We start from the raw sequence: 21,470 nt of genomic DNA, 5'->3' as shown, positions 1-21,470 counted from the left end.
CAAAGAGGTTATCATTATCTCCCCTTCTCCTTAAAGGAATTGGAGGATCATGAGGTTAAATAGGTTGCCTAAGGTCACACAGCTGCGAAGTGAATTTGGTTCTGAATTCTCATACTCTAACCCTAGGCCATTAACACTAAACAAGTTAGTTACTGCCTGTTGATAAGCAGTCTTCAAAAGTGCTTGAAGGCTACATTTGTTCCATGTTTTACCTCGAGGGTAACACATTTATTTGTATTACTCATGTGTGGGTATTCAGCATGCTCCACAGGAGAGGAAGTGTGTCTAAGGAGACAAAATCGTCTATACTCTCCTGGCTCATGGAATAAACTACAACTACAATATGAACTTTATCAGAAGTTCTTAGAGACTCTAACAGAAGTATAAGGCTTTTCAGTTATTAAAAGAATTGAAGGCTTTTTATTGTTCATAAAAAGGCAAACTCCTCCCTTTCAAATTATTCTGCTTTATAGTACAATTCCTTCTCGCTCGAAGGAGAACTTCAGACACTTTTTCAAATAACCCCAAGCATTTAGTCTGTACCTTTAGGAAGTCATGCTGAGAGCACATGGAAAAGAGGCAGACAGAGTCAAAAAAGGGGGTGGGGAAGGGAGGCAGTTAAGAAGAGGAAAAGTAAGATGTTTCTGAAGTAGTAAGAATCTCCCAGGTTTTTTGGCCTACTTTAAAATCAGCTAGAATTTCTATTCACCAAGAGCACCTATCAATGTTTAGATAGTGACAACTTTGAAAATCTTCCGTTTGTTTACTCCAGAAAGATCTTTACACCTGTTTGTTATCCTCCTCCTCTCCCATGCATCAGGACTGCTTATACTAATGATATAATTACTGAAGTCAGGACACTGTGACTCAATAACCAAATGCCATTGCTCCTGTCACCCACCAGACAGAACTCGATGGTCGATCTATGAAGGTGAAGGACAGTTTAGTCCAAAGCAGATGGTTAGAACTAATTTTTTTGTTAAAAACAATCAGCATAAGTATAAAGATCACGGAGGAACCTAATCCATTACATTCCAGCAAGGATCCTGTACAAGTAGAATGGTAACCCTTGACAAAGGTCAGGGACCTTCTACCACTTGAGCAGATTGGGGGAAAAGTCCCTGGGAATGGTTTCAGACTGTGAGAGACAGGTTGTAGGAAGTGGTTTCGGAAGGTATCTACCGAGGGAAGTGCACTAGCAAGCATGGGCGTGAGGAGAGCAGAGAGGTGTCACCCATCCGCTACTGTCTCAGAACCGGAGCTTAGATGCTGAGGGCATGGAGAGGGAGGGGCCTGCTGAACCTGCTCCCTGACCCTTATGCTTGAGGAGACTGATGGGGCTTCAGAAAGATCAAGAATTTTGACTTGGGGGCTGGAGAGATGGCTCAGTGGTTAAGAGCACTGGTTGTTCTTGCAGAAGACCCGGGTTTGGATCCCAGCACCCACATGGCAGCTAACAACTGTCAGTAACTCCAGTCCCAGGGGATCCGAAGGCCTCTTCTGACCTCCACAGGCATTGTACGACACAGGTGCTCTTACCTACATGCAGGCAATACACGCATACACATACGAATTTTGACTTGAGTTCAGCTTAAGAATTGGTAGTGAAACCTTTGAAACTGAAAATAACATATCATTTCAGAAGTTCATTTGTTTGAATTTACTTCTGGGAGCTGGTTATTACTGGTTTTGAAAAAAAAGTTTAATAAACTCGGTTCTATAAAAGTAAACACAAGATTCTATTAACTATTTTGTATACTATACCTAAAATTCCCCTTATTAGGTCACAGCTGTCTCCTATAGACTAAAGTGAAGTAGATCAGGAGGAAAGATATTACAATAAAGCTACAGTTTAAAAAGATATGTATGTAGGGTTCTAAACTTACTTAGCTGAACTGCTGCAGAGTAGAGAGGGCCCAATCAATGGGTGACTGCCAATTGTAAAAATCATAGCCACACTGATTAACTTGATAAACAGGAAGGGTTTCCTCGGACTTCCTCAGGAGTGTCTCTTGGGAAGAACATGGAGTCTGCAACATTGCTTCCCCACAGACTAAAGAAAGTAAGAAGCCCTACAGCAACTAAATACAGCAACTAAATACAGCAACTAAATACAGTAACTAAATAAACAGCCTTGAGCTGATCACAGTGTGCGTCACTGTTCTGTGCTCCGTGCTGGGTGCCGGTCACACAGACTTATGATGTGTGCCGTGCCCTCTGCACACTGCAGTAGGAAGCACCATCACCCTTCCTTAGCAGAAAATGTTTTAATTGTTGTTGTGAAATCAAACTCTTTCCCCTTCCTAGGAAACCTGTTTTCTGAGCCTGTCAAGAACACACTGACACATACTCACCATTGGTACCTCCGTAACTGTAGATGTATGTGCAGTAAGTTGCAGAGTCAGCTGTCATCAAGGCTACTGGAATGAACTGCCTTTGACCTCAGGTCCTTAGATGGTTTACAAGGACTGACCGTATTTGGAAGGTTTCCAGGGACAGTTTTGCTGGCTTTTAGGCCAGAAGTGAGCTTAGAAAAATAAACTTATTTTTCTGATTGAAGAAAAAAGGCCAAAAGTATGACTTCCTGATGTCCGTGTTTGTTTCTTCCACGGTTCTTTTTCTGAATACCCAATGTCATTCCATTCACTTTGCAGCACATTCCAGATTTTCACCTACGTTGTACCCAGAACACAGAAAGGATCTATTGAAGACAGACAGCTCACCTTGTACTCTTGCCATTGGCGAATATTTAGACTATCTAATAGCTCCTTACCCTGTCAGATGAGTCTTCTTCAGATAGGCTTTCGTTCGTATAGTTTGCTATAGCAGCATAACATTGCTAAGGCTATTTCATTGTCCACAGCAACACTCCACTAGCACGACACACAGTAAAAGACAACGAAGCATGACTTCATTAAATCACAGACTGACTACCTCCATAGAATATAAACCCAGTAGTTTTTGCCTTATGTGGGCCTCTGCTCTATGACTAACATTAAGGCCAGTGCTTTGAAAACATATTTCTAAGGATCTAACACATTCACATACAAGATGACTGAAAAGAGAAACTACCTCCTTCCTAAACAGTATCCAGAAATTTCATAACTCATAGTACACAGTATCAATTAGGTATTAGTGCTATGAAGATTAAGAACAAATTTTCCATTGCATTGCCCATGGAAATGTAACTTGCACATAAGACATGGTCTAGGAGACCTTTGGGGTCAAATTTGTTTAAAACAAGTATAAGAGATCATGCAGAAGTGGTTCAAAAAGTATGCAGGCATCCACAGTGTGAATTTGCAGTGTTGCGCAACACATTCCGCAGCCAGAAAAGGGCTGGGTAGGAAAATCGCTGAGTTCAAGAGGAAAGATGGTGCTCTCTTACCAACATGTTGATTTCCACACGCATGTCTGAATCAGGAGGGCGGGACCTGCTTTAGAGAACCAGAGGCCTGTATTTTTATTTCTCTCTTTTTATTTTTCTATATCTGAAATATTTAATACTTTATCTTTGGCTCTTCAAAATTTTAGGTCTCATGATTTTGAGTGCAATCATTTTTGTTAAAATTGCTTTCCTTTGTCTCCCTAAACCAAACTAGAAATTAAAAAAAAAAAAAACCTGTATGACTTTGCTGAAGCTAGGGAAAAAGGTGTCAAGTGTTATAGTATGAAAAATTTTAGAAAATATCATCATTGAAGGAAGTAATTAAAATTCAGTAACTTCATTTATAACAAATGCTTTGGTAAGTGATGAGATGTGTCCATACTCAGGGCAAATAGTAAGGGAAGTAAGCACTGGCCACAGCAAGAGGACATGGAGACGCCAAATCTTTATGTTAAGCAAAGATTAGCATAAATTCTTTCAAAATAGAATTTCTTTTCTAAGAAAGCTATAAAAAAATGCCATCAAAATTAGATCAGGTGAATAAGAAATAATAAATAATTTAAAATAGATCTTTAAGATAAATACATTGAAAGCGCGATGGCTTTATGAAACTACAGACATTCAAATGCATGTTCAAATTATAGGTGAACTGAGGAATTACCAAAAATGACGGCAAGAGAGTGCGACCATATGGTGACCCAGAACAGACGGTCATTGTTCATTCTAGTAAGACACTAGGCATAGAAAATGAAAGCCTAAAAGCAAATTGGGGTGTCATTTATAAAAACAGCTGATCAGGACGATTACAACAAAATAATTATGTTTCCTTTTGCTAATATGAATTAATGTATAGATCTTTTTAAAACTGGAAATTTTACTGGTTTCATTACCTTCCCAGGGAAGCTGTAATGAGTTACCACACACTTAGGCTTAACAACACAAATTTATTCCCTTGCAGCTCTGGAGCCTCCAAGGGGACCCTTTTCCTTGCGTTTTTCAGTTTCTAACAGCAGACTGGATTCCTTAGGCCTGGCCTTTCCCCGCCTTCAAAGCATCTCCACCCAGGCTCTGCATCCATCATCACATTGCATCCACTTCTCTGTAGTAAACCTGTCTCGGCCTCCCCCTTCTTAAGGTACTTTTTTGCACTTGGGTCCTATCCAGAAAAATCCAGAATAATTTCCACATTCTTTTGCCATATAACGTAACAGCCCCAGGTTTCAGGGATTAGGAAAGGGTTATCTTTTGGGGCCAGTCTACTAGAAAAAAAGTTAAATATTTATCCTGTAGGTTAAACAGCAAACTCTTATTTGATCTGATGCACTCAGCATATCATTATTTTCCATAGTAATGAAATGGAATGGATCCTAGCTACCAGGATCTTCTAAGGGGTCTATTGCTGACAGTTTCTACATGGTCTCCTAGGCCAGGCTAGAGACAACAAAGTGGAGGTGTGAGTTCCCTTCAAAGATAGGTACAAGCCTCCCTATTCTCTCAGTTACTAGATACACATACACTATATTAATTAATATTTATGGTTGTATCTAAGTCATGGTCAAGAAATCTGGGGGCTGGGGAGATAGTTCAGTTGGTAGTACTTCCCACGAAAGCAAGAAGATCTGAGTTTGAGCCCCGGCACCCATGTACAAGGTCAAGCACGGTGGCCCATGCTTGTAATCCCAGAGCTAGGAAGTAGAGACAGGAGGATCTCTGGGTTCAATGGCCAGCCAGCCATACCCTAATCAGCAAACCTCGGGTTCTGGTGAAAAGCCTTATTAAGAATAAAACGAGCTGGAGAGATGGCTTAGTGGTTAAGAGCATTGGCTGCTCTTACAGAAAACCCAGGTTGAGTTCCCAGCACCCATATGGCAGCTAACAGATGTCTATAATTCCAGTTCCAGGGGATCCAACACCCTCTTCTGACCTCCACAGAATTGTAAACATGTAGTGCACTCACATGCAGGCAAAAAACTCATGCACATAAAATTAAAAAATAAATAATTCACTGGGCATGGTGGTGCACACCTTTAATCCCAGCATTTGGGAGGCAGAGGCAGGCAGATCTTTGTGAGTTTGAGGCCAGCCTGGTCTACATAGTGAGTTCCAGGACAGCTGAGGCTACAGAGAAACCCTGTCTCAAAAAGACCAAAAAAAATAAATAAATAAAAATAAAAAATAAATAATTCAAAAAATTTGCCAGGTGTAATGGTGCATGCCTTTAATCCCAGTACTTGGGAAACAGATCTCTGTGAGGTAGCAGTCAGCCTGGTCTACACAGCTAGTTCCAGGCTAGGCCAGCAGGAGCTTCAGGAAGACCCTGTCTCAGAAAAGAAAAGAAAAGAAAAGAAAAGAAAAGGAAAAAAAGGTGTACAGCTCCTAAAGAATGATACCTTAGGCTAACCTGCACACTGCACTCACACAAGTACACTACATCCACATGTACACACACACACACACACACACACACACACACACACACACTGAATTTCAAACAAAACCGTACTTTTCAAAAGTATTGCTAACTGGTTAAGACAACTTGCCTATAAAACCTGTATAGTGAAATAGGATCAATTCACCACTGTTTAGATGGTCCACAGAATGGATTCAGATCCTTTGGTGAATAAAGTAGTATGAAATGGTAATAATGGCATTAACAAATCACTAATAGTACATATTATGAATGTTATGAAATATGAATAGCAGATATTATAAATGTGAAGTGAGAAGCAGACTTGCTAACTTTAGTAAGAGGTAGACATTTGGTAAAACAAAGTGATCATTTTATTGGTTAAAAGGTTATTTACTTATGTAAATTATCACTGAATTGGCATTTCTTGTCTTTTTACTGTTTGTGTTATGACATTCTAAAGCATGTATACTAAAATGCTGGCAAACCTCAGTACGTAAGCATGGTTAAGGGGTCAGAACAACAGCTTTCAAAATCCCTTTGATGGTGAGAGGCCATGCAGGTATTTTTCTAGGTCATAGAAGGTCAGTAGAAAATCCACATACTGAAGTGTAAAGCAAAACTTCCTTTCCTTACAAAAATATTTGAAGTAATCCTCCTGACAGAGGTCTAGTCAATATATCACTGCTAAAGAGGCAAGAAGCTGATAGAACTGTCCTTGCCATCGAAACACAGATCTCAAATATGCAGCAATTGGTCACTAAGGTGCGCAGAGGCAGTCTAGGATTCCTCAGATCTCCATAGGACATGTCATTAAATCTTCTCCTCCTGCTGGGTCTGACTTCTGGGAGAAAAGCATATGGTATAAATATTACTGTATTTGGTAGTGAATACTAATGATCGCTCAGGAGGCCCATCCTTCAGTTCACATGGCCTTTAGCATCTAGTTGCTTATAAATGTGACATGCCTCAATTTGATTTAATAATCCTTTTGAATTTATAACTCAGAATTCACTGTGTCTAATCCATCTGTAAGATCAGATATGCACCTACACCCAGAAATATACACTTTTTATTTTTCACGTTTCCCCATTAACATTGCAAAATTAAGGTAAGCAGAGCAAAGCCCATCCAAGGTACATTTTACAAATGCACGTATTCCTCTTAACTTGCTAAGATCTAAAAGTAGATTCGATACAAACATATACACACAGATGCAGACCCATACGTTACATGGAGAGATGATTCTTCCCTACAGGTAAGAACTGAAAGCCCAGTGATACCAAGTACACTAAGAATGTATACGCCGATTTCCATGTGCGGGATATCCTCATTGCAGGAAGGCAGAGCAAAGTGTTTCGAAATGTGCAGAGATTATTCTGGGACCTTCACAAAAACAATAGCACATTCTGTGCTACCATAAATGTGCAAGTTGTATTTTACACAGAGTACATTAAGAATCTCAAGGAAAGAATTAAGACCAATTTGGTTAAAATTAGAATTTTACTTCTCATATGAAGATTTCTAGAGCTTTACACAAAGCTAATCATATTGGCTCTGTGTTCTAAGAACTGGAATGATGCAGCATGACAGCGATAGTGCTGTGTCGCCTCACAGGGCATAAACCACTGGGGTAACTGGCTGGCACAGGAAACAGCATACAGATTTTATTTACCAAGGCCAAATGTCACAAAACACAATATCATTTAAACAATACACACTGTTATTTTCTAATGAATCCATAATGAAAAATTCTATGATGAAAGGTAATATAAAATATAGATTTTTGTATCAAAATTCTTTGTCCAAAACTACAGTTCACATTAGAAGTTAATGTCACTGGGAGTTAAATGACGAATACAAAAACAACCACATATTACAAATATTCTTTTGTTTTTTACTTACCATGATGCAAACTGCAAGGGTTTAACCTTTAAGGGTTAAAGAGTTTAATCAGTGTCAATGTCTGATCTTCTGTCCAGCGATACCCAACAGAACATCACTTTGTCAAGCCACAAAGCACCCAAAAGCTTGTCAAGTAAGCTACCAGAAACCTCTTTGTGGTTAGAACTCAGCTCCTTCCTGCTTGACCTATTATTTGATATTTGACCACTTGGTTGCAAGACACTTGCTCTTTCTAGCTGAAATGTCACTGGGGCATCTTGTCAGCTCCCCGACATCTCGGCCTGACATACAATTTTACTTTTGTGTGCTACAAGGCAGAAAATACAGGGCAATGGCTTTGTTTTAAATTCTGTCAGCATCAAAGATGGGCGTCACTCTTGGGTCTTACCAACAACAAAAACAAAAAAGAAGTCTATTCTGAAGGTCAAAACAGCCATTACCTTGAAGTTTTTCAGCTTACACTAAATATATTACCTGCTGTACAGGTATGGGAACTGTCCTTATAAAGTGCCTAAATGTACCACAGAAATCCTCTCAGCACAGTGCTCTACTTTCCTATCAAATGCAGACTTGATAAAAGGACGAGTTTTCAATGCCTACAGGGACCAGATTCAGCAGTTAACTTGTTCAAATGGGCAAGTGGTATCATGTAGCTTTACAAGGAGCAACCTGACCTTCTCACATTGACCAGGAGTGACATTATTGTGCAGGAGAGAAGCAGTCACATCATTTCTGTTTTGCACAACCTGCTTAAAGTTTGCAACTAAATGCTTGTCTTCAGTGGAGCTGACAAGAGAGAAGAGGGGCTCAGTGAACCATGGCAGGGCTGCCATGAAATGACAGGAATCATTGGCATACATTTCAAATAGCTCTCTCAATCCTATTAAAGTATTGCAGTCCTGCTTTAAAATAGACAAGTATGAAACAACTTTGATAGATAGAGACTAAAATGGCTTATTGATTTTTTTAAGTCTGAGGGAAATTACCTAAAATGTGTCATTCTTTAACATTTAAAAATATGTTACATAAAAATGAGCAACTGTGATAATAAATAAAACTTAGAGAGAAAAAGTAGGTTCTTTCATTATTCAAGGAGATAGAGATACCTGCACACATCAAGATAGCACACAATGTTAAAAAGCCCACCCGTTTGCACGGAAACAAACTCAAATGTAAGAAAAAAAAGAAAATTCCCCTTCCGAACAATTTTAATTGTATCATTAACTCTTCCTCCATTTTTTATTTCATAAAGTCATAATCCAATTTGAGACGGTCTTTTGGCATTAGTGGCTATCACCGGAGAGGAGTGAGATGACGTTAGAGAATGGGGTGCTGTGTTTTTAAATGTCTCCTTTAAGAAAGTGTAAGTTGTATCAAGTTCTGGTTGCACTGGCAGAAAATCCCCAATGCCAATTGTGTCATCAGGAAGAGCAGCTCTTGAAGGAATGGAGAGATTGAAGTGGACTCGTGATCCTGCCTGTGAATGCAAAAGAAAGAAAGAACAGAAAAATTGAGTGAAAACTCTTGAATAAAATCTAAAACCACAAACAAGCAAGTTGGCAATGTCTAATAGAAAGTGGGATGGAGATGGCCATTTAAATAGTCTACACGAAACTATAGAAAAATGAAATTATTTTCGAAGTATAACTGAATCTACTTGTATATCATAAGCTTTTCAAGACAACAGAAGAAACACCAGAACTTTGCACAAAACTTTTCCTGAAGGTATTGTATCAAGGAATCGATGCAATCAGGTATTTTTTTTCACTCCAGCTTCAGTTCTTTGGCAATTTATAGAAACAAATCCCTAATTTGTCTGATTATGCTTATAATGATGTGCTGTAATGGGTGCCCTGCTTTGCCTCCTACTATTGTGACAAAACACTATAACCAAAAGCAACTTGGGGAGGAAAAGGTTTATTTTAGCTTATAAGTTATAGTCCACTATCAAGAGAAGCCAGGGAAGGAGCTCAGAGCAGGAGCTTGGAGCAGAAACCAGTGAAGGAAAGCTGCTTGCTGGCTCACTCTCATCATGTTCAGCCGAGGCCCAACTGCCTAGTGATGGCCCACCGGCCAGTCTGATGGAGGAAATTCTTCAACTGAGATTCCCTCTTCCCAGTGTATCAGACTGACAACCAAGATTAGCCATCACAATGGATGATTAGGCTACTTAGAAAATAAACTATGGGTCTTTGCTTTTAAATTATTTTTTAATGATTTAATTGACAAATTTAACACAAAGTCAGTCAACCCAGTGACTTACAGAAAATAATATAATGAAATATAAAATTCTAATGAGTACTTTTGGTCTATACATATATTAATGTCATAACCTTGTTCTGATTAAAACTATTTTAATTATTTGGAAATCATTGATCAATATAAGACAATAAAATATGAAAGCAATTTCTCATATATATTTAAAACAAACTTCAGAAATGCCACATACTCCTGAAGTACTTGAAAACAAATTGAACATTTTGATAAAGCTACAATTTAAGCCTCAAGCACCAGTAATTGGCAGTTAATATTTAATGTGAATGAATTCTTAGCAGCAAAGCAGATACTATTTTATAACATTTAAAGATAGTAGAAAATTATGATCAATTATCAGAATTTTCCAGCTTCCCAAGCAAATAAATGTTGCTGAGATAACAAATTAGTTATGTTATAGTATCTATGTACAAGTATCTCCAGTAAAAAAACATATTCTACTTTACAGACTTTTAAAAAACACCTTTTTTGTGGATTCTCTTTCAGTTTGGGTATCAAAATAAGGCATCAGGGTCTGCTCCATTATGTCATACAAAACTATTTCTACATGTGGAAATATGGAGGAAACCACTGCTGGCTTTAGGAAAGTATTAGAAATTCAGCTGCTGTATGTGTTACCATTTTTGTAGATTTTTTTAAAAGTACAACTGGAGAAAATCGATGTCTGCATCTAACACCTAGTTCAGCAATTTTCTTTGATCTCTGTTCTTTTGATTTCTTGATACTCCACTGCAAGCAGATAGCTGATGGAAATCATCCCTTTTTTATGCTGTGAGTCAAAAAAAAAAAAAAAAAAAAAAAAACCTAAAACGGCACCTTGGATAGCTCTCTGAGGCACAGGGCTTATATATCTGTGTGGAAGAAAAAAAAAAAAGGCTGCAGTCATGCACTGGCATGTTCTGAGGGTTTGCTTCAGAGCCTTAATTCTGGGCCTGAACCTGTCTCAGAACCAAGCAGAGGCAGGCCCATCACACCAGAGGCAGCAGGGCACCTCCTACACGTCTCTGCCACTAGAACCACATTCAAAGCTTTATCCAGTTGTGTGTCTGAGTCAGCAGTATCACTGCCCAATTGGGTTTCCTGCTGTCGGTACTATAGGCCATGTCCTAGCTTCTGCCAAACTAGAGGTCAGGGGTCACTGAAACAGCAGAGCATGGGGTGCTTGACATTCTTCTTTGGAAACTTCCTTATGGTAATGGTATTCCAAACTGTTGGGCAAGGATTCAGCATTTTGTTTTTGCATACTTTTGTGTGTTGATTAATTACAGTTGTATGTAATGATTGGGTACACAAAGTGATAGTGTGATCTTTAATACAACGTGGAGTGAGTATATCGTACCACAGAACCAACCCATCATCTCCAGTATTTGAGGTTTTGATTTGAGAATCTTTGTACTTTATTAGCAATGGCAAATTTACAGTACTCAGTTTTTAGTTATACTCACCACTGCAATAGATTAAAAAAAATTACTTAATCCTCTCTGCCAACTGAGGCTTTGTGCCCTTTGATTATTCTCTCCAGTCCGTTCCTGCTCACCCCGAAGGTAACCACTCCACTGTCAGCTTCTATGAGCTCAGTGGGTTCTTCACATGTGAGTGAGAGAATGAGGCTCTTTCCTTCTGGTTTGGCTTGTTCACATGGCACAGTGCTGTGCTCTATCAATGCTGTCCTTTGTAAAAGTCCAAATAGTTTTCCACTGTGGACACACTCCACAATGTCTCGTTTCTGTCTGTTCCTCTGTTGATGGACACCTGGGTTAACTCCAGAACCTGACTCTGAACAGTACTGCAATGAACATGACATGCAAACGTCCTTTCAACAGACTGGTTTCGAATTTTGTGGGTAAATATCCAGAAGTGCATTGCTGGATCATATGGTAATATCATTTTTAGTTTTTTGATGATGTTTTTACATCTTTGCATTTCAATTCTGGTCTAAGAAAGCCATGTATGAAAAGAGAGGCTGTGTGGAATCCTACCAAATATCTGACAACCTCCTGGGTCTGGCATCTTCCAGGACATTTTTTTTTCCTTGATGTTCTATACAGGAGAAGGATAACTGCACCAAACTGACAAAGACTCCTGTTTTGTCAATATTAGAGAGATGTGTAGCTTCCTGAAATATATTGTAGTTGAGGGTTCCCTTTTCATTCTTGTAAATCCATCAACACAGCATCTGATAACTTAAGAAGGCAGGACAGTCCTTCAGGAAAGAAGTCTGGGTACTCCATTCTCTAAGATTCTGCGGGTCTAGCACTCTACAAAAGGCTCCTTTTTTTGCCTTTTCTTACCCCTCTTTTGATGTGTCCATTTTCTACCAAATGTGTGAAAACACACTTTTAGCTAATAGAACATTTTTGACTAAATAACCTTGACAATGTGGTTTTGGGTTTCTCCAGTGCTGCACATCAGCCTCATCTTTTACACATTATCTTCTGACCTCCTGTCAGAAAATAACTGAAAAGTCTTCAGAGAAAGAAAGGGGGAGACGGATGGAAGGAAGGATGGATGGGGAAGAGAGATAGGAGGGAGGGAGAGAGAGAAGGAGGAAGGGAAAGTGGGAAGGGAAGGAAGGAGAGAAGTGGATATGACTTTTCTTAAAGTTTTACCCTCAAAAGCATACCCTCCAGCAAATAAGCAGGCTTGTATCTGTGTAAATGAAAACAAATGACTGGTTTTGCTACTAGGATTATTTGCTGTAGGGCTAGAAAATATTTTTTTCATGAAATGGGATAAAACCTGATTTTAAGTCACTTAACTTAAAAAAACAGCAAAGACTCTAGTGGAATTTTGATCTGACAATGTGATGTTTAAATAACAAGTAAATACTAAGTATTCTTTTTTACAAATAATACCCCAAAATCTATCATAATGCTTTTTTAATATAACACAGAGATAAAAGGCAAATAACTTTGTATTGGAGCTCAGTAAACATTACTATTCATCACCTGCTCCTATACTTTAAGTCTGTGGTGCCCATGACCATTTAAACTTCTTTATAAACTGCTTAGATGCTCTGGTAGTCTCATATAAATCTACATTTAGGCAATTTTTCAAAAAAAATTTAGTTACATGAAATAAGAGCTAGGTGTTATGTGAATCTTTATGGTAGCACTTTTATTTACTAAATAAGCTGTAAATGATTCTATTTGAACTGTTATACTCAACGAGCTAAATACATATTCACAGTACAGAATGTACCTACTAAACTTCTCCATTAAAAAAACATATGAAATGTAGTAACTGGACACATCAATAGTCACTTTTCAAATTAAGAATATCTTAATTTTCTAAGAATGTTTTCCAAACAGCACAGATAAAGCACTAGTCCAATAATAAAATAATCAGCATGTTACTTGTAATCAAAGCTGGTTTACCAGCAAAGAGTGGTAGCAAAAGTAGGAGCAAGGTGCTGGCTCCTGTGCAGCACTTGTGAGCCAGCTAAGTTTTCTACAACTCAGGGTTATAAGAAGTGAGGGAAAGCATGATTTCATCATGTTGCATCATGCTGCAGGCAGATTATACTAAGCACATGTTGTGATGGAGGTTAGCGGACTATGGATTCCTTGCTTAGTTCTGCTATAACCGAAGTGGACCGTTTGGGGCAGGTGAATTAGTCTACTTAAGTCTCACTTTCCTTGACTACAAAATGAGGCATTGGACTCAGCAGCTCTGAAGCACTGTGGGTCTATTACACTTCCATATGTGATGACATATGATAAAATATTAGTATCTAACTTCTATGTGTGATGTTAAAATAAAATCAGGAGCTCTAAAATGTCATAGTTAAGATGTTAATATTTAAAATTTGGGGAGGCAAGATAGACCATTCTTAAGGGGAAAAAATACACACTATACATGGTTCTTAAGGAAAGAAAAGGCCAAATATATAAGATTAGCTGCAGTTTAGATGATATGCCTTCATTCATTTAAATCCTATGGTATACTTTCTGTGTCAGCTTCCATGCTGATGCTTCAAGCCGTGTAGACTACTGGCTAGTTTTAAGTAGCGTGCAACAGTTCCACATATAATTGGTGAGGAAACCGAAGCATTCGCAGGAGGAAGTGCTAAGGCTCACTCACTTTCTGCCTTAGGCCCTAATTGTTCTTACCACTAGACTCAGTACATAGCATAAGAAAGTTCTCTTTCCTCCAAATACTATTCATCAAATTATATAACTCAATTCCACCTACCCAGTTTCCAGTTCTTCCACGATGGCATGACAGGATGCTGCAGTTTACACAAACAGAATTGGAAATGATCATGCAAATAGTTTTCTCCTGTGAATACTCACCTACCTGAGTTATATACATACACATATACATCCGCCTTACAAACATACACTCATATCTGTGTACAATACATTTATATATGCGCTCACGCATACATCTGTTATTCTATCAATACATATTTATGTCTTGTGGCTAATAGTTCTAGTACTTCCAAACCTTTCAGGATGGGTTTTTTGTTTTTGTTTTTGTTTTTTTTTGAGACAGGGTACCTGTAGCCTTGGCTGACCCTGAACTGGCTATGTAGATCAGGCTAGCCTTGAACTCAGAGGTCTTCCTGCCTCTGCCTCCCAAGTGCTGAGACTAAAGGCGTGTACCACTACGCCTGGCTTCTTTCAAGAAATTTTATGCATTTTTATGCATTCTCCCTATAAGTTACTAAACTTTAGTAACTTATAACTAAGACTTAGTGACTTAAAACCTTAGACAAGCATGACTCTTGAGCTTACCGATCAGGGCATGGGGGAAATATGAGCCAACAGAGCACTGGAAAGGAGAGTCCTACATATCTCGATATTTGGAAAGAAAGGACATTCAGAAATGGAGAAGTAAATGAGAAAACGGAGAAGACAACATCAAGCCTGAGTCGCACCACAACAATCAAGTAGATCCCAGCTCTCAGGTCCATTTGTCTGGTTTGTATCCAGCCTCTACTACTTGCCTGACATGGAAGACGACTGGACTAATGGTTTTGACTCGTTGCATTTCCCAGAGCCAAGCCATTTGCTGTCCAATTTTTCAGTTATGCCTCCAGTCCAACCTTAGCTACCACTTTCCCTCTGATACAGTGCAATCCAGTCGGTCCCCAAGTATACCAGTCAAAAGTACATACCTGCCTCCTGTCTACCCTTTTTTTTTCCTTTGTGGATGAATTCTCCATCTTTCACACTCTAATAAGTATCACCTCTTTTAGGATCTCTTCCCATCCTTTCTCAAGTACTGTTAATGGCAAAATTCTGATCGGAATTTACATTCCTTAGGTATATTTATTTTACTACATTTATTTGTATATCTTGTTTTTCCTATCAAATTATGAACACTTCATATGATTAAATCATGGCTTTATATTTCTAGGACTTGACAGGCTATCTAGAATGAATAAGACTCCTCATTGATGAATGGCTACATGAATGAGGCACTGGTATTATTACGTCATGTTTGGGTTTCATATTATATTATATCTCGTAGAATCACCGCATGACAGTAGAAGAATAGGTGCTCTGAAGCCACGGTGACCTCAGATTCCAATTTCATTCTGCCATTTATTAACCATGTGATCTCCAACAGGTTATTTAACCCATGTGAGCCTGTGTCTTTATCTGTGAAATAGGAAGAATAGTCCTTCAGGCTATTATGAAGAGTAAATGAAATAAGATCCATGAAATGCAGTAATTTGTGCTTGACTTCCCTTTCTACTCTTCTCAAATGATAATAGTTCCAAGTTGATCGTTACAGCTAACACGTAGTGAGCATGTACACCAGGCAGTGTGCTAGGTTGAGCGTTAGAGATGTGACATGAATTCTCACAACTCAGAGAGAAGGACTATGAGTTCCCACATTTTGCGGTTGAAGAAACTAGGGCCCCAGAGAAGAGAATGATTGCCAGAGGGTGTTCTGCTCGGTATGGCAGAAACAGACGTGAATCTTGACTTGGTTCAGGTACTCAGACATCTGACCACTGTCTCCTCATGTCACCCAAAGGAGATAGAGCATCAGGGTTTAATCTGGAGTCATTTCACAAACATAGTAAAGGTTCAGCAATCTCAGTGACTGGAAAATAAAAATGCATATGATATACTGGAGGCTGAAAATAAACGCTTCTATTTAGGGTAGTATTTTGTATCATAATCCAGAATTTGAATACCCACATACCACAGTAAACTCCCATTTTCTTCTCTTGGGTGTTTAAATTTACTGATGTGCTTGAGACTGGAAAAAACGTTGGAAACTTTCCTGGGCAGCCCTTTCTTTCCCACCTCCCTCCTCACCCCGTGCTTCCAGTTCATTCCCAACTTCTCAGAATGCATAAATGGTAAAGAAAAACTGGAAGTTGACAGAAAAGAAATATCCTCTCTCTTAGAAACATATACTCTCAAACAACTCAGAATTTTAAGTGCAAACACGTTCAAATATACAAAAAGCACAAAAATTGAATAAACAATTCCACAATATTATATATAGAAACTGCTTGGGTGAATTGGTTTAAAAAAGTGTGTAACACATGTACTAACCATATATGCTGGATAGCTTTAGTGCCAACTTGACACACCTGGGTTGAGGGAGCCTCAATTGGGGAATTTCCTCTATTGGACTGGCCAGTGGTCATGTCTGTGGGGCATTTTCTTGATTGTTGAGTGATGTGGGAGGGCCCAACCCACTGTGGCTGGTGCCACCCTGGTCAGGTGGGCCTGGGTTATATAAGAGGGTAGGCTGAGCACAAGCCAGGGGAGCAAGCCAGGAAGCAGTGTTCCTCTGTGGTCTCTGCTTCAGTTTCTACCTCCTGCCTTGACTTTCTTTGATGATGGGCTGTAATTGGAAAGGATAACCCTTTCCTCCCCAAGTTGCTTTTGGCGGGCCTGTGTTGCATAAAAAAGCAGGCTGAGCAGGGGCCAGGGGAGCAAGCCAGTAAGCAGCATTCCTCCATGGCCTGTGCTCCAGCTCCTGCCTCCAGGTTCCTACCTTGGGCTCCCTGATGAACTGCAACCTGGGAAATGTAAGCTGAATAAACCCTTCCCTCCCCAAGTTGGTATTGGTCAGAGTATTTTGTCACAGTAATGAAGAAACAAGCTAAGACACCATAGAAGTAACATTTATAATTTACAAAGGATGTATGCAGGTCAGTTAAAAGAAAAATCGAAATAAAAAATAAACTAGGGGTATTTTATTATTATGGTTGAATTTGGTTATAACAGAAAATCCCAAATCCCATTTGCTTAGACAATAGATAACTTTATTACACTCTAGGGCTAAAGGAAGCCAAGAGGAATCCAGGTCACTTCCATCTTGTGGTCTAAAGCCTATCTTCTTAAACTGTGGGTAGCAACCCCATATGGGGGTCATATGGCCGAATGTGAAAATTGTACAAAAACAATCTGTCAGTAATAAAAGGCTTCTAAATCTTCTGACTGAAGATTAATTCTAAATTGAATGTGTAACTGATGTACCTTTGGATTATTTTAGGTTAGAATATGTGATAGTAGAAGTTTCTGGCTTCAGTTTCATAAAAAATTATTAAATGAAACTTGGATTGGGAGAGAATTTCCAACAATTTCTGAAATGGCCCTAAACATGCTTCTGCCATTTTATACCACATTTTTTATGTAACTGGCATTCTCAGCACTGACCATTATAAAATGAAAACATCAATCAATTTTGAAAACTTGAAGACACTCTATGCCCTAAACATCAAATATTTAGTCACTATTTAATTCTTTATGTAAAAATAAGCAAGAGCATCCATCTCATTAGCATACAAATTTTCTTTCATCTTTAAAAGATGGTCAAATTAAATGTATACCAAAGAATTATTTTAAAATAAACTTATTTATGATTTATTGCCAGTAAATGTTTGATGGGAATATTTCGTTTATATGCTATTTACCAAAAAGCCAACTCATTAGCATGCAATATTCTTTCATCTTTAAAAGATGGTAAAATTATATGCATACCAAAGAATTGTTTTAAAATAAATATATGATTTATTGCCAGTAAATATCTGATATGAATACTTAGTTTATATGCTATTTACCCAGAGTTGCAAAATTTTTCTTGGGTGAAAAGACATCACGAGTGGAAGAAGCCGAAGCCACGCTCTCCTGCTCAGGGTAGGCTTCTACCACACAGTGAAAGCTGTCTGCCAAGTGCTAGCTACTATGTCTGACTTGCAGGCAGAAGAAAAGAGCAAAGCAAAGAGGCACTGTCTCCATCTAGAGATATCTCTTAAAACTGAATTGTGCGTGTGTGTGTGTGTGTGTGTGTGTGTGCACAAACACATGAGCACATGTGGAAGCCAGAGGTCAACCTCTAGTGTCATTCCTCCATTCCTCAGGTGCCATGCACAATTTTTGTTTAAGACGAGGTATCTTACTGGCGTGGAGCTCAGCAAGTAGACTAGGCTGACTGGCCAGCGAGCCTCAGGGATCCACTGTATCTGCCTCCTCAGCACTGGAATTATAAATACACACTATGATGCCAATTTTTAGTGTCGGCTCTGGGGAGCAAATTCAGGTCCTTGTGTTTGCAACATAAGTGCTCTACTGACCGAGCTTTCTCCCTAGCCCCTTAAAATCAACGACTTTTGCTAACATCTCAGTGGCTTAAACTTAGGTCATATGACTATGTTAGTTTCAGGGAGGCATCCAGGCACTGTGGTTTATTTTCCAAGTAATATTCCGAGGTTCCATTACTATGAAAAATTAAGCACATATGAGGAAGACCTGGCAGCCTCTGGTCCAGGCACAAACTGCCTGTGTGGCTAGAGTGGGAAGGGTGTGATAACCAGCAAACATATGAAACGGGGATAGGCTCCATCCATGATTAAAGAAATGCCACACAAAATATGCCAGATAAAGATGACTTTCCCCCACCAAATGGAAACCATGCTTATGTCTGATGATGTCCACTGTTGAGAAAGGGAAAAGGCCAAATCATGCCCTGTAGGTGGGGATGAAAGCCTGTGAAAACTTTCTGAAAGACGAAATTTTAAATGTACTTATCCTGTGTATTTACCACTTCTACCACAAGGCATTTCTTTTATGACAACCTCACACAAATCACCAAAGTAAGCATTTTCAAACAGAATGAATCAAATGTGGCAACAGATGTCTATAATCTCAGAACTTGGTAGGCTGAGACAAGCGACTGGCAAGTTTGAGCCAGATTGGGCTACAGGGCAAGATCTTATCTATAATCAATTAATCATTGAGTAAGCAGTACAAACCCTTTATAAATGAAGATATTTAACTGATATATGACATAATTACATAATACAATAATTTTTAAAACTGAGGGTAAATATGTAAATGCTAACATGAAATATATTCATGTAGAAAAAGTTGAAAGAAGATTCTGTATTTAGATACACATACACACATATGAGCAGATGGTCCTTGACTCACAATGGAGTCATACCCCAATATACCCACATCATAAGTGGAACGTGCATTTGTGACCGCACAGTTGACTGGGAGACGCAGCTCACTGATGCCGCTCAACATCTAAGGAAAACATCCTGGAGTGTGGGATCAGCCCAGGAAAAGATCAAAATTCAACTTTGAAGTATAATTTCTATGGATGACTACTGATTTGTCATGATTTTAAGAGAAAAATCCTAAGCACAATCATGGAAACTTGGAACCACCTAAGTAAACATATTAGTATGCACACATATGGTATACAGTAATATGTATCCATATATTTGTATTTTAAAAATAAGCCTAAGGGGCAAAAAGAGGGTAATACAGAGGGAGAGGGAAGAGAGACAAATAACACTAAGAATGTTTAAAAACTTATATGGAAATGTTATTTCATAAATTTACCTAAAATAGATATGTAATATATGTATGTAAACATATAGACACATATATGTATATATATATATATATAGTAAATGGAGTTATGCCACGCAGGTTGCATAACTCCCCCCAAGAGTCATAGACTATCAAACAAAAACCCCAGTGCCAGGCATGGGAAACCTCCCTTTGAGTTTTTGGTCAAGGTAGTCAGAGACTCCCAAAATAATACAGGCTATTGCCATTGCCCTTGGGTAACTCTCAGAACTTGGAGGTAAGACCTTATTGCCAAAGACAGCACACACTTCAGACACAGGACTTGGAGGAATTGAGCTGGAACTGACCTGGAAGCCTCCTCCCTGAGGACTGGCTCTCATGGTATCAGAAGGCATATGAAAACTGCCAAGGGAGAAAAGCAACCAATAGTTCTACCCAGATGTAAAGCCTATGAACCACAACAATGACTAGTCTAGCAAGATATTCCCAATGGTGCAATAACGGCACTTTTATCTTAGGGGTAACCAACAGCTGCCTAATTGAACTTAAAGCCTACTCAGCAGGAGGGAATTCATGTCTGGTGCTGTCAACCTAGACAAATACCCGATGGAGGCAGAGGTCACAGATTCCAGAGGAGAATATACTACTACCACTTTCCCAAACCAACATGATTTCTGACTGTATACTAAATAGTTACTCGAGATAAGTGAAGCTCTCATCACTCATCAAGGAAATTCTTTTTGCAACATACAGAGACTATTACAGACATCCACAATTGGTCCAAATGCAATTGTGGGATGCCCAGCCCCCGTTTATACACCTACAATGCAACCTCTACCCTGAAGGCCCAGGGAACATCTTGGAAGAGGGGATGGAAATAGTTTAAAAACCAGAGGACTAGGACACATACTATTAGATAGTGCATTCTAGACACGACAGGGAAGCTGCCCTCGTGAAATCTCAACAGTATGGCTGCCTAAAGAAGACCTGCATAACGACATGCCAGTTGACATGCCAGTGTGGATGGAGGGAATTTCACAAGGTTCTGTCCCTAGATGAAGAGCCATAGGCAAGCAAAGTCTGTGAGGGAGGAAGGATCAGTTTTCTCCAGGGGCAAACTCCCTAACAGGTTAATCGATCCCAAGTGATCAGCCCTAAACACATGTACATACAAGCAACACTAAATGGACTCTCTCTCTCTCTCTCTCTCTCTCTCACACACACACACACACACACACACACACACACACACCAATACTAATTAAAGAAGTTATTAAATTGAGAAAGAGTGGGGGAATGGAAGAGTTGGGAGGGGTAAAGAGAGGGGTGGAAATGAGGTAAATAAAGTACTCATGAATGAAATTCTAAAAATTTTAAATTATAAAAACATAAAAGCATAAATATACATCCATGTATGAAGAGCTCAGTTTTTTTAATCAAAAGAAAATCAAACTTGGAAAACAAGTGAACTTGGATACGGATTACAGAGTAAGCACTGAAGGTTTAAATTTCTCTTCTGATTTGTTGTTGTTGTTCATCGTTTTTTTGACAGGGTCTCCCTAGTCACAGCCTGCCTGGAAGTCACGATGTGAACCAGGGTGGCCTCGATCTCACAGAGATCCACCTGCTTCTGCCACCACGCCCAGCATTAAAAATTTAAATTTTTCTTCTGATTTTTTTCAGCCTTAAAAAATTATTT

General features: G+C 39.0%; 1 protein-coding gene across 1 annotated transcript in view; it reads right to left on the bottom strand.

Annotated features, from left to right (window-relative positions):
• Positions 1-7,476: 7,476 nt before the first annotated feature.
• The window catches only part of Ccdc171 (coiled-coil domain containing 171), a 484,039-nt gene continuing 470,045 nt past the window's right edge, over positions 7,477-21,470 (bottom strand). The window contains exon 26 of the mRNA XM_029565763.1: positions 7,477-9,177. Coding sequence (XP_029421623.1) covers positions 8,953-9,177 — 225 coding nt within the window. The 3' untranslated portion in view covers positions 7,477-8,952. The remainder of the gene's footprint in view (positions 9,178-21,470) is intronic.

Source organism: Nannospalax galili, unplaced genomic scaffold, assembly GCF_000622305.1.
Source record: "Nannospalax galili isolate Female #2095 unplaced genomic scaffold, S.galili_v1.0 scaffold98, whole genome shotgun sequence".
Taxonomy (NCBI): domain Eukaryota; kingdom Metazoa; phylum Chordata; class Mammalia; order Rodentia; family Spalacidae; genus Nannospalax; species Nannospalax galili.
This window is presented reverse-complemented; position numbering and strand designations above follow the sequence as displayed.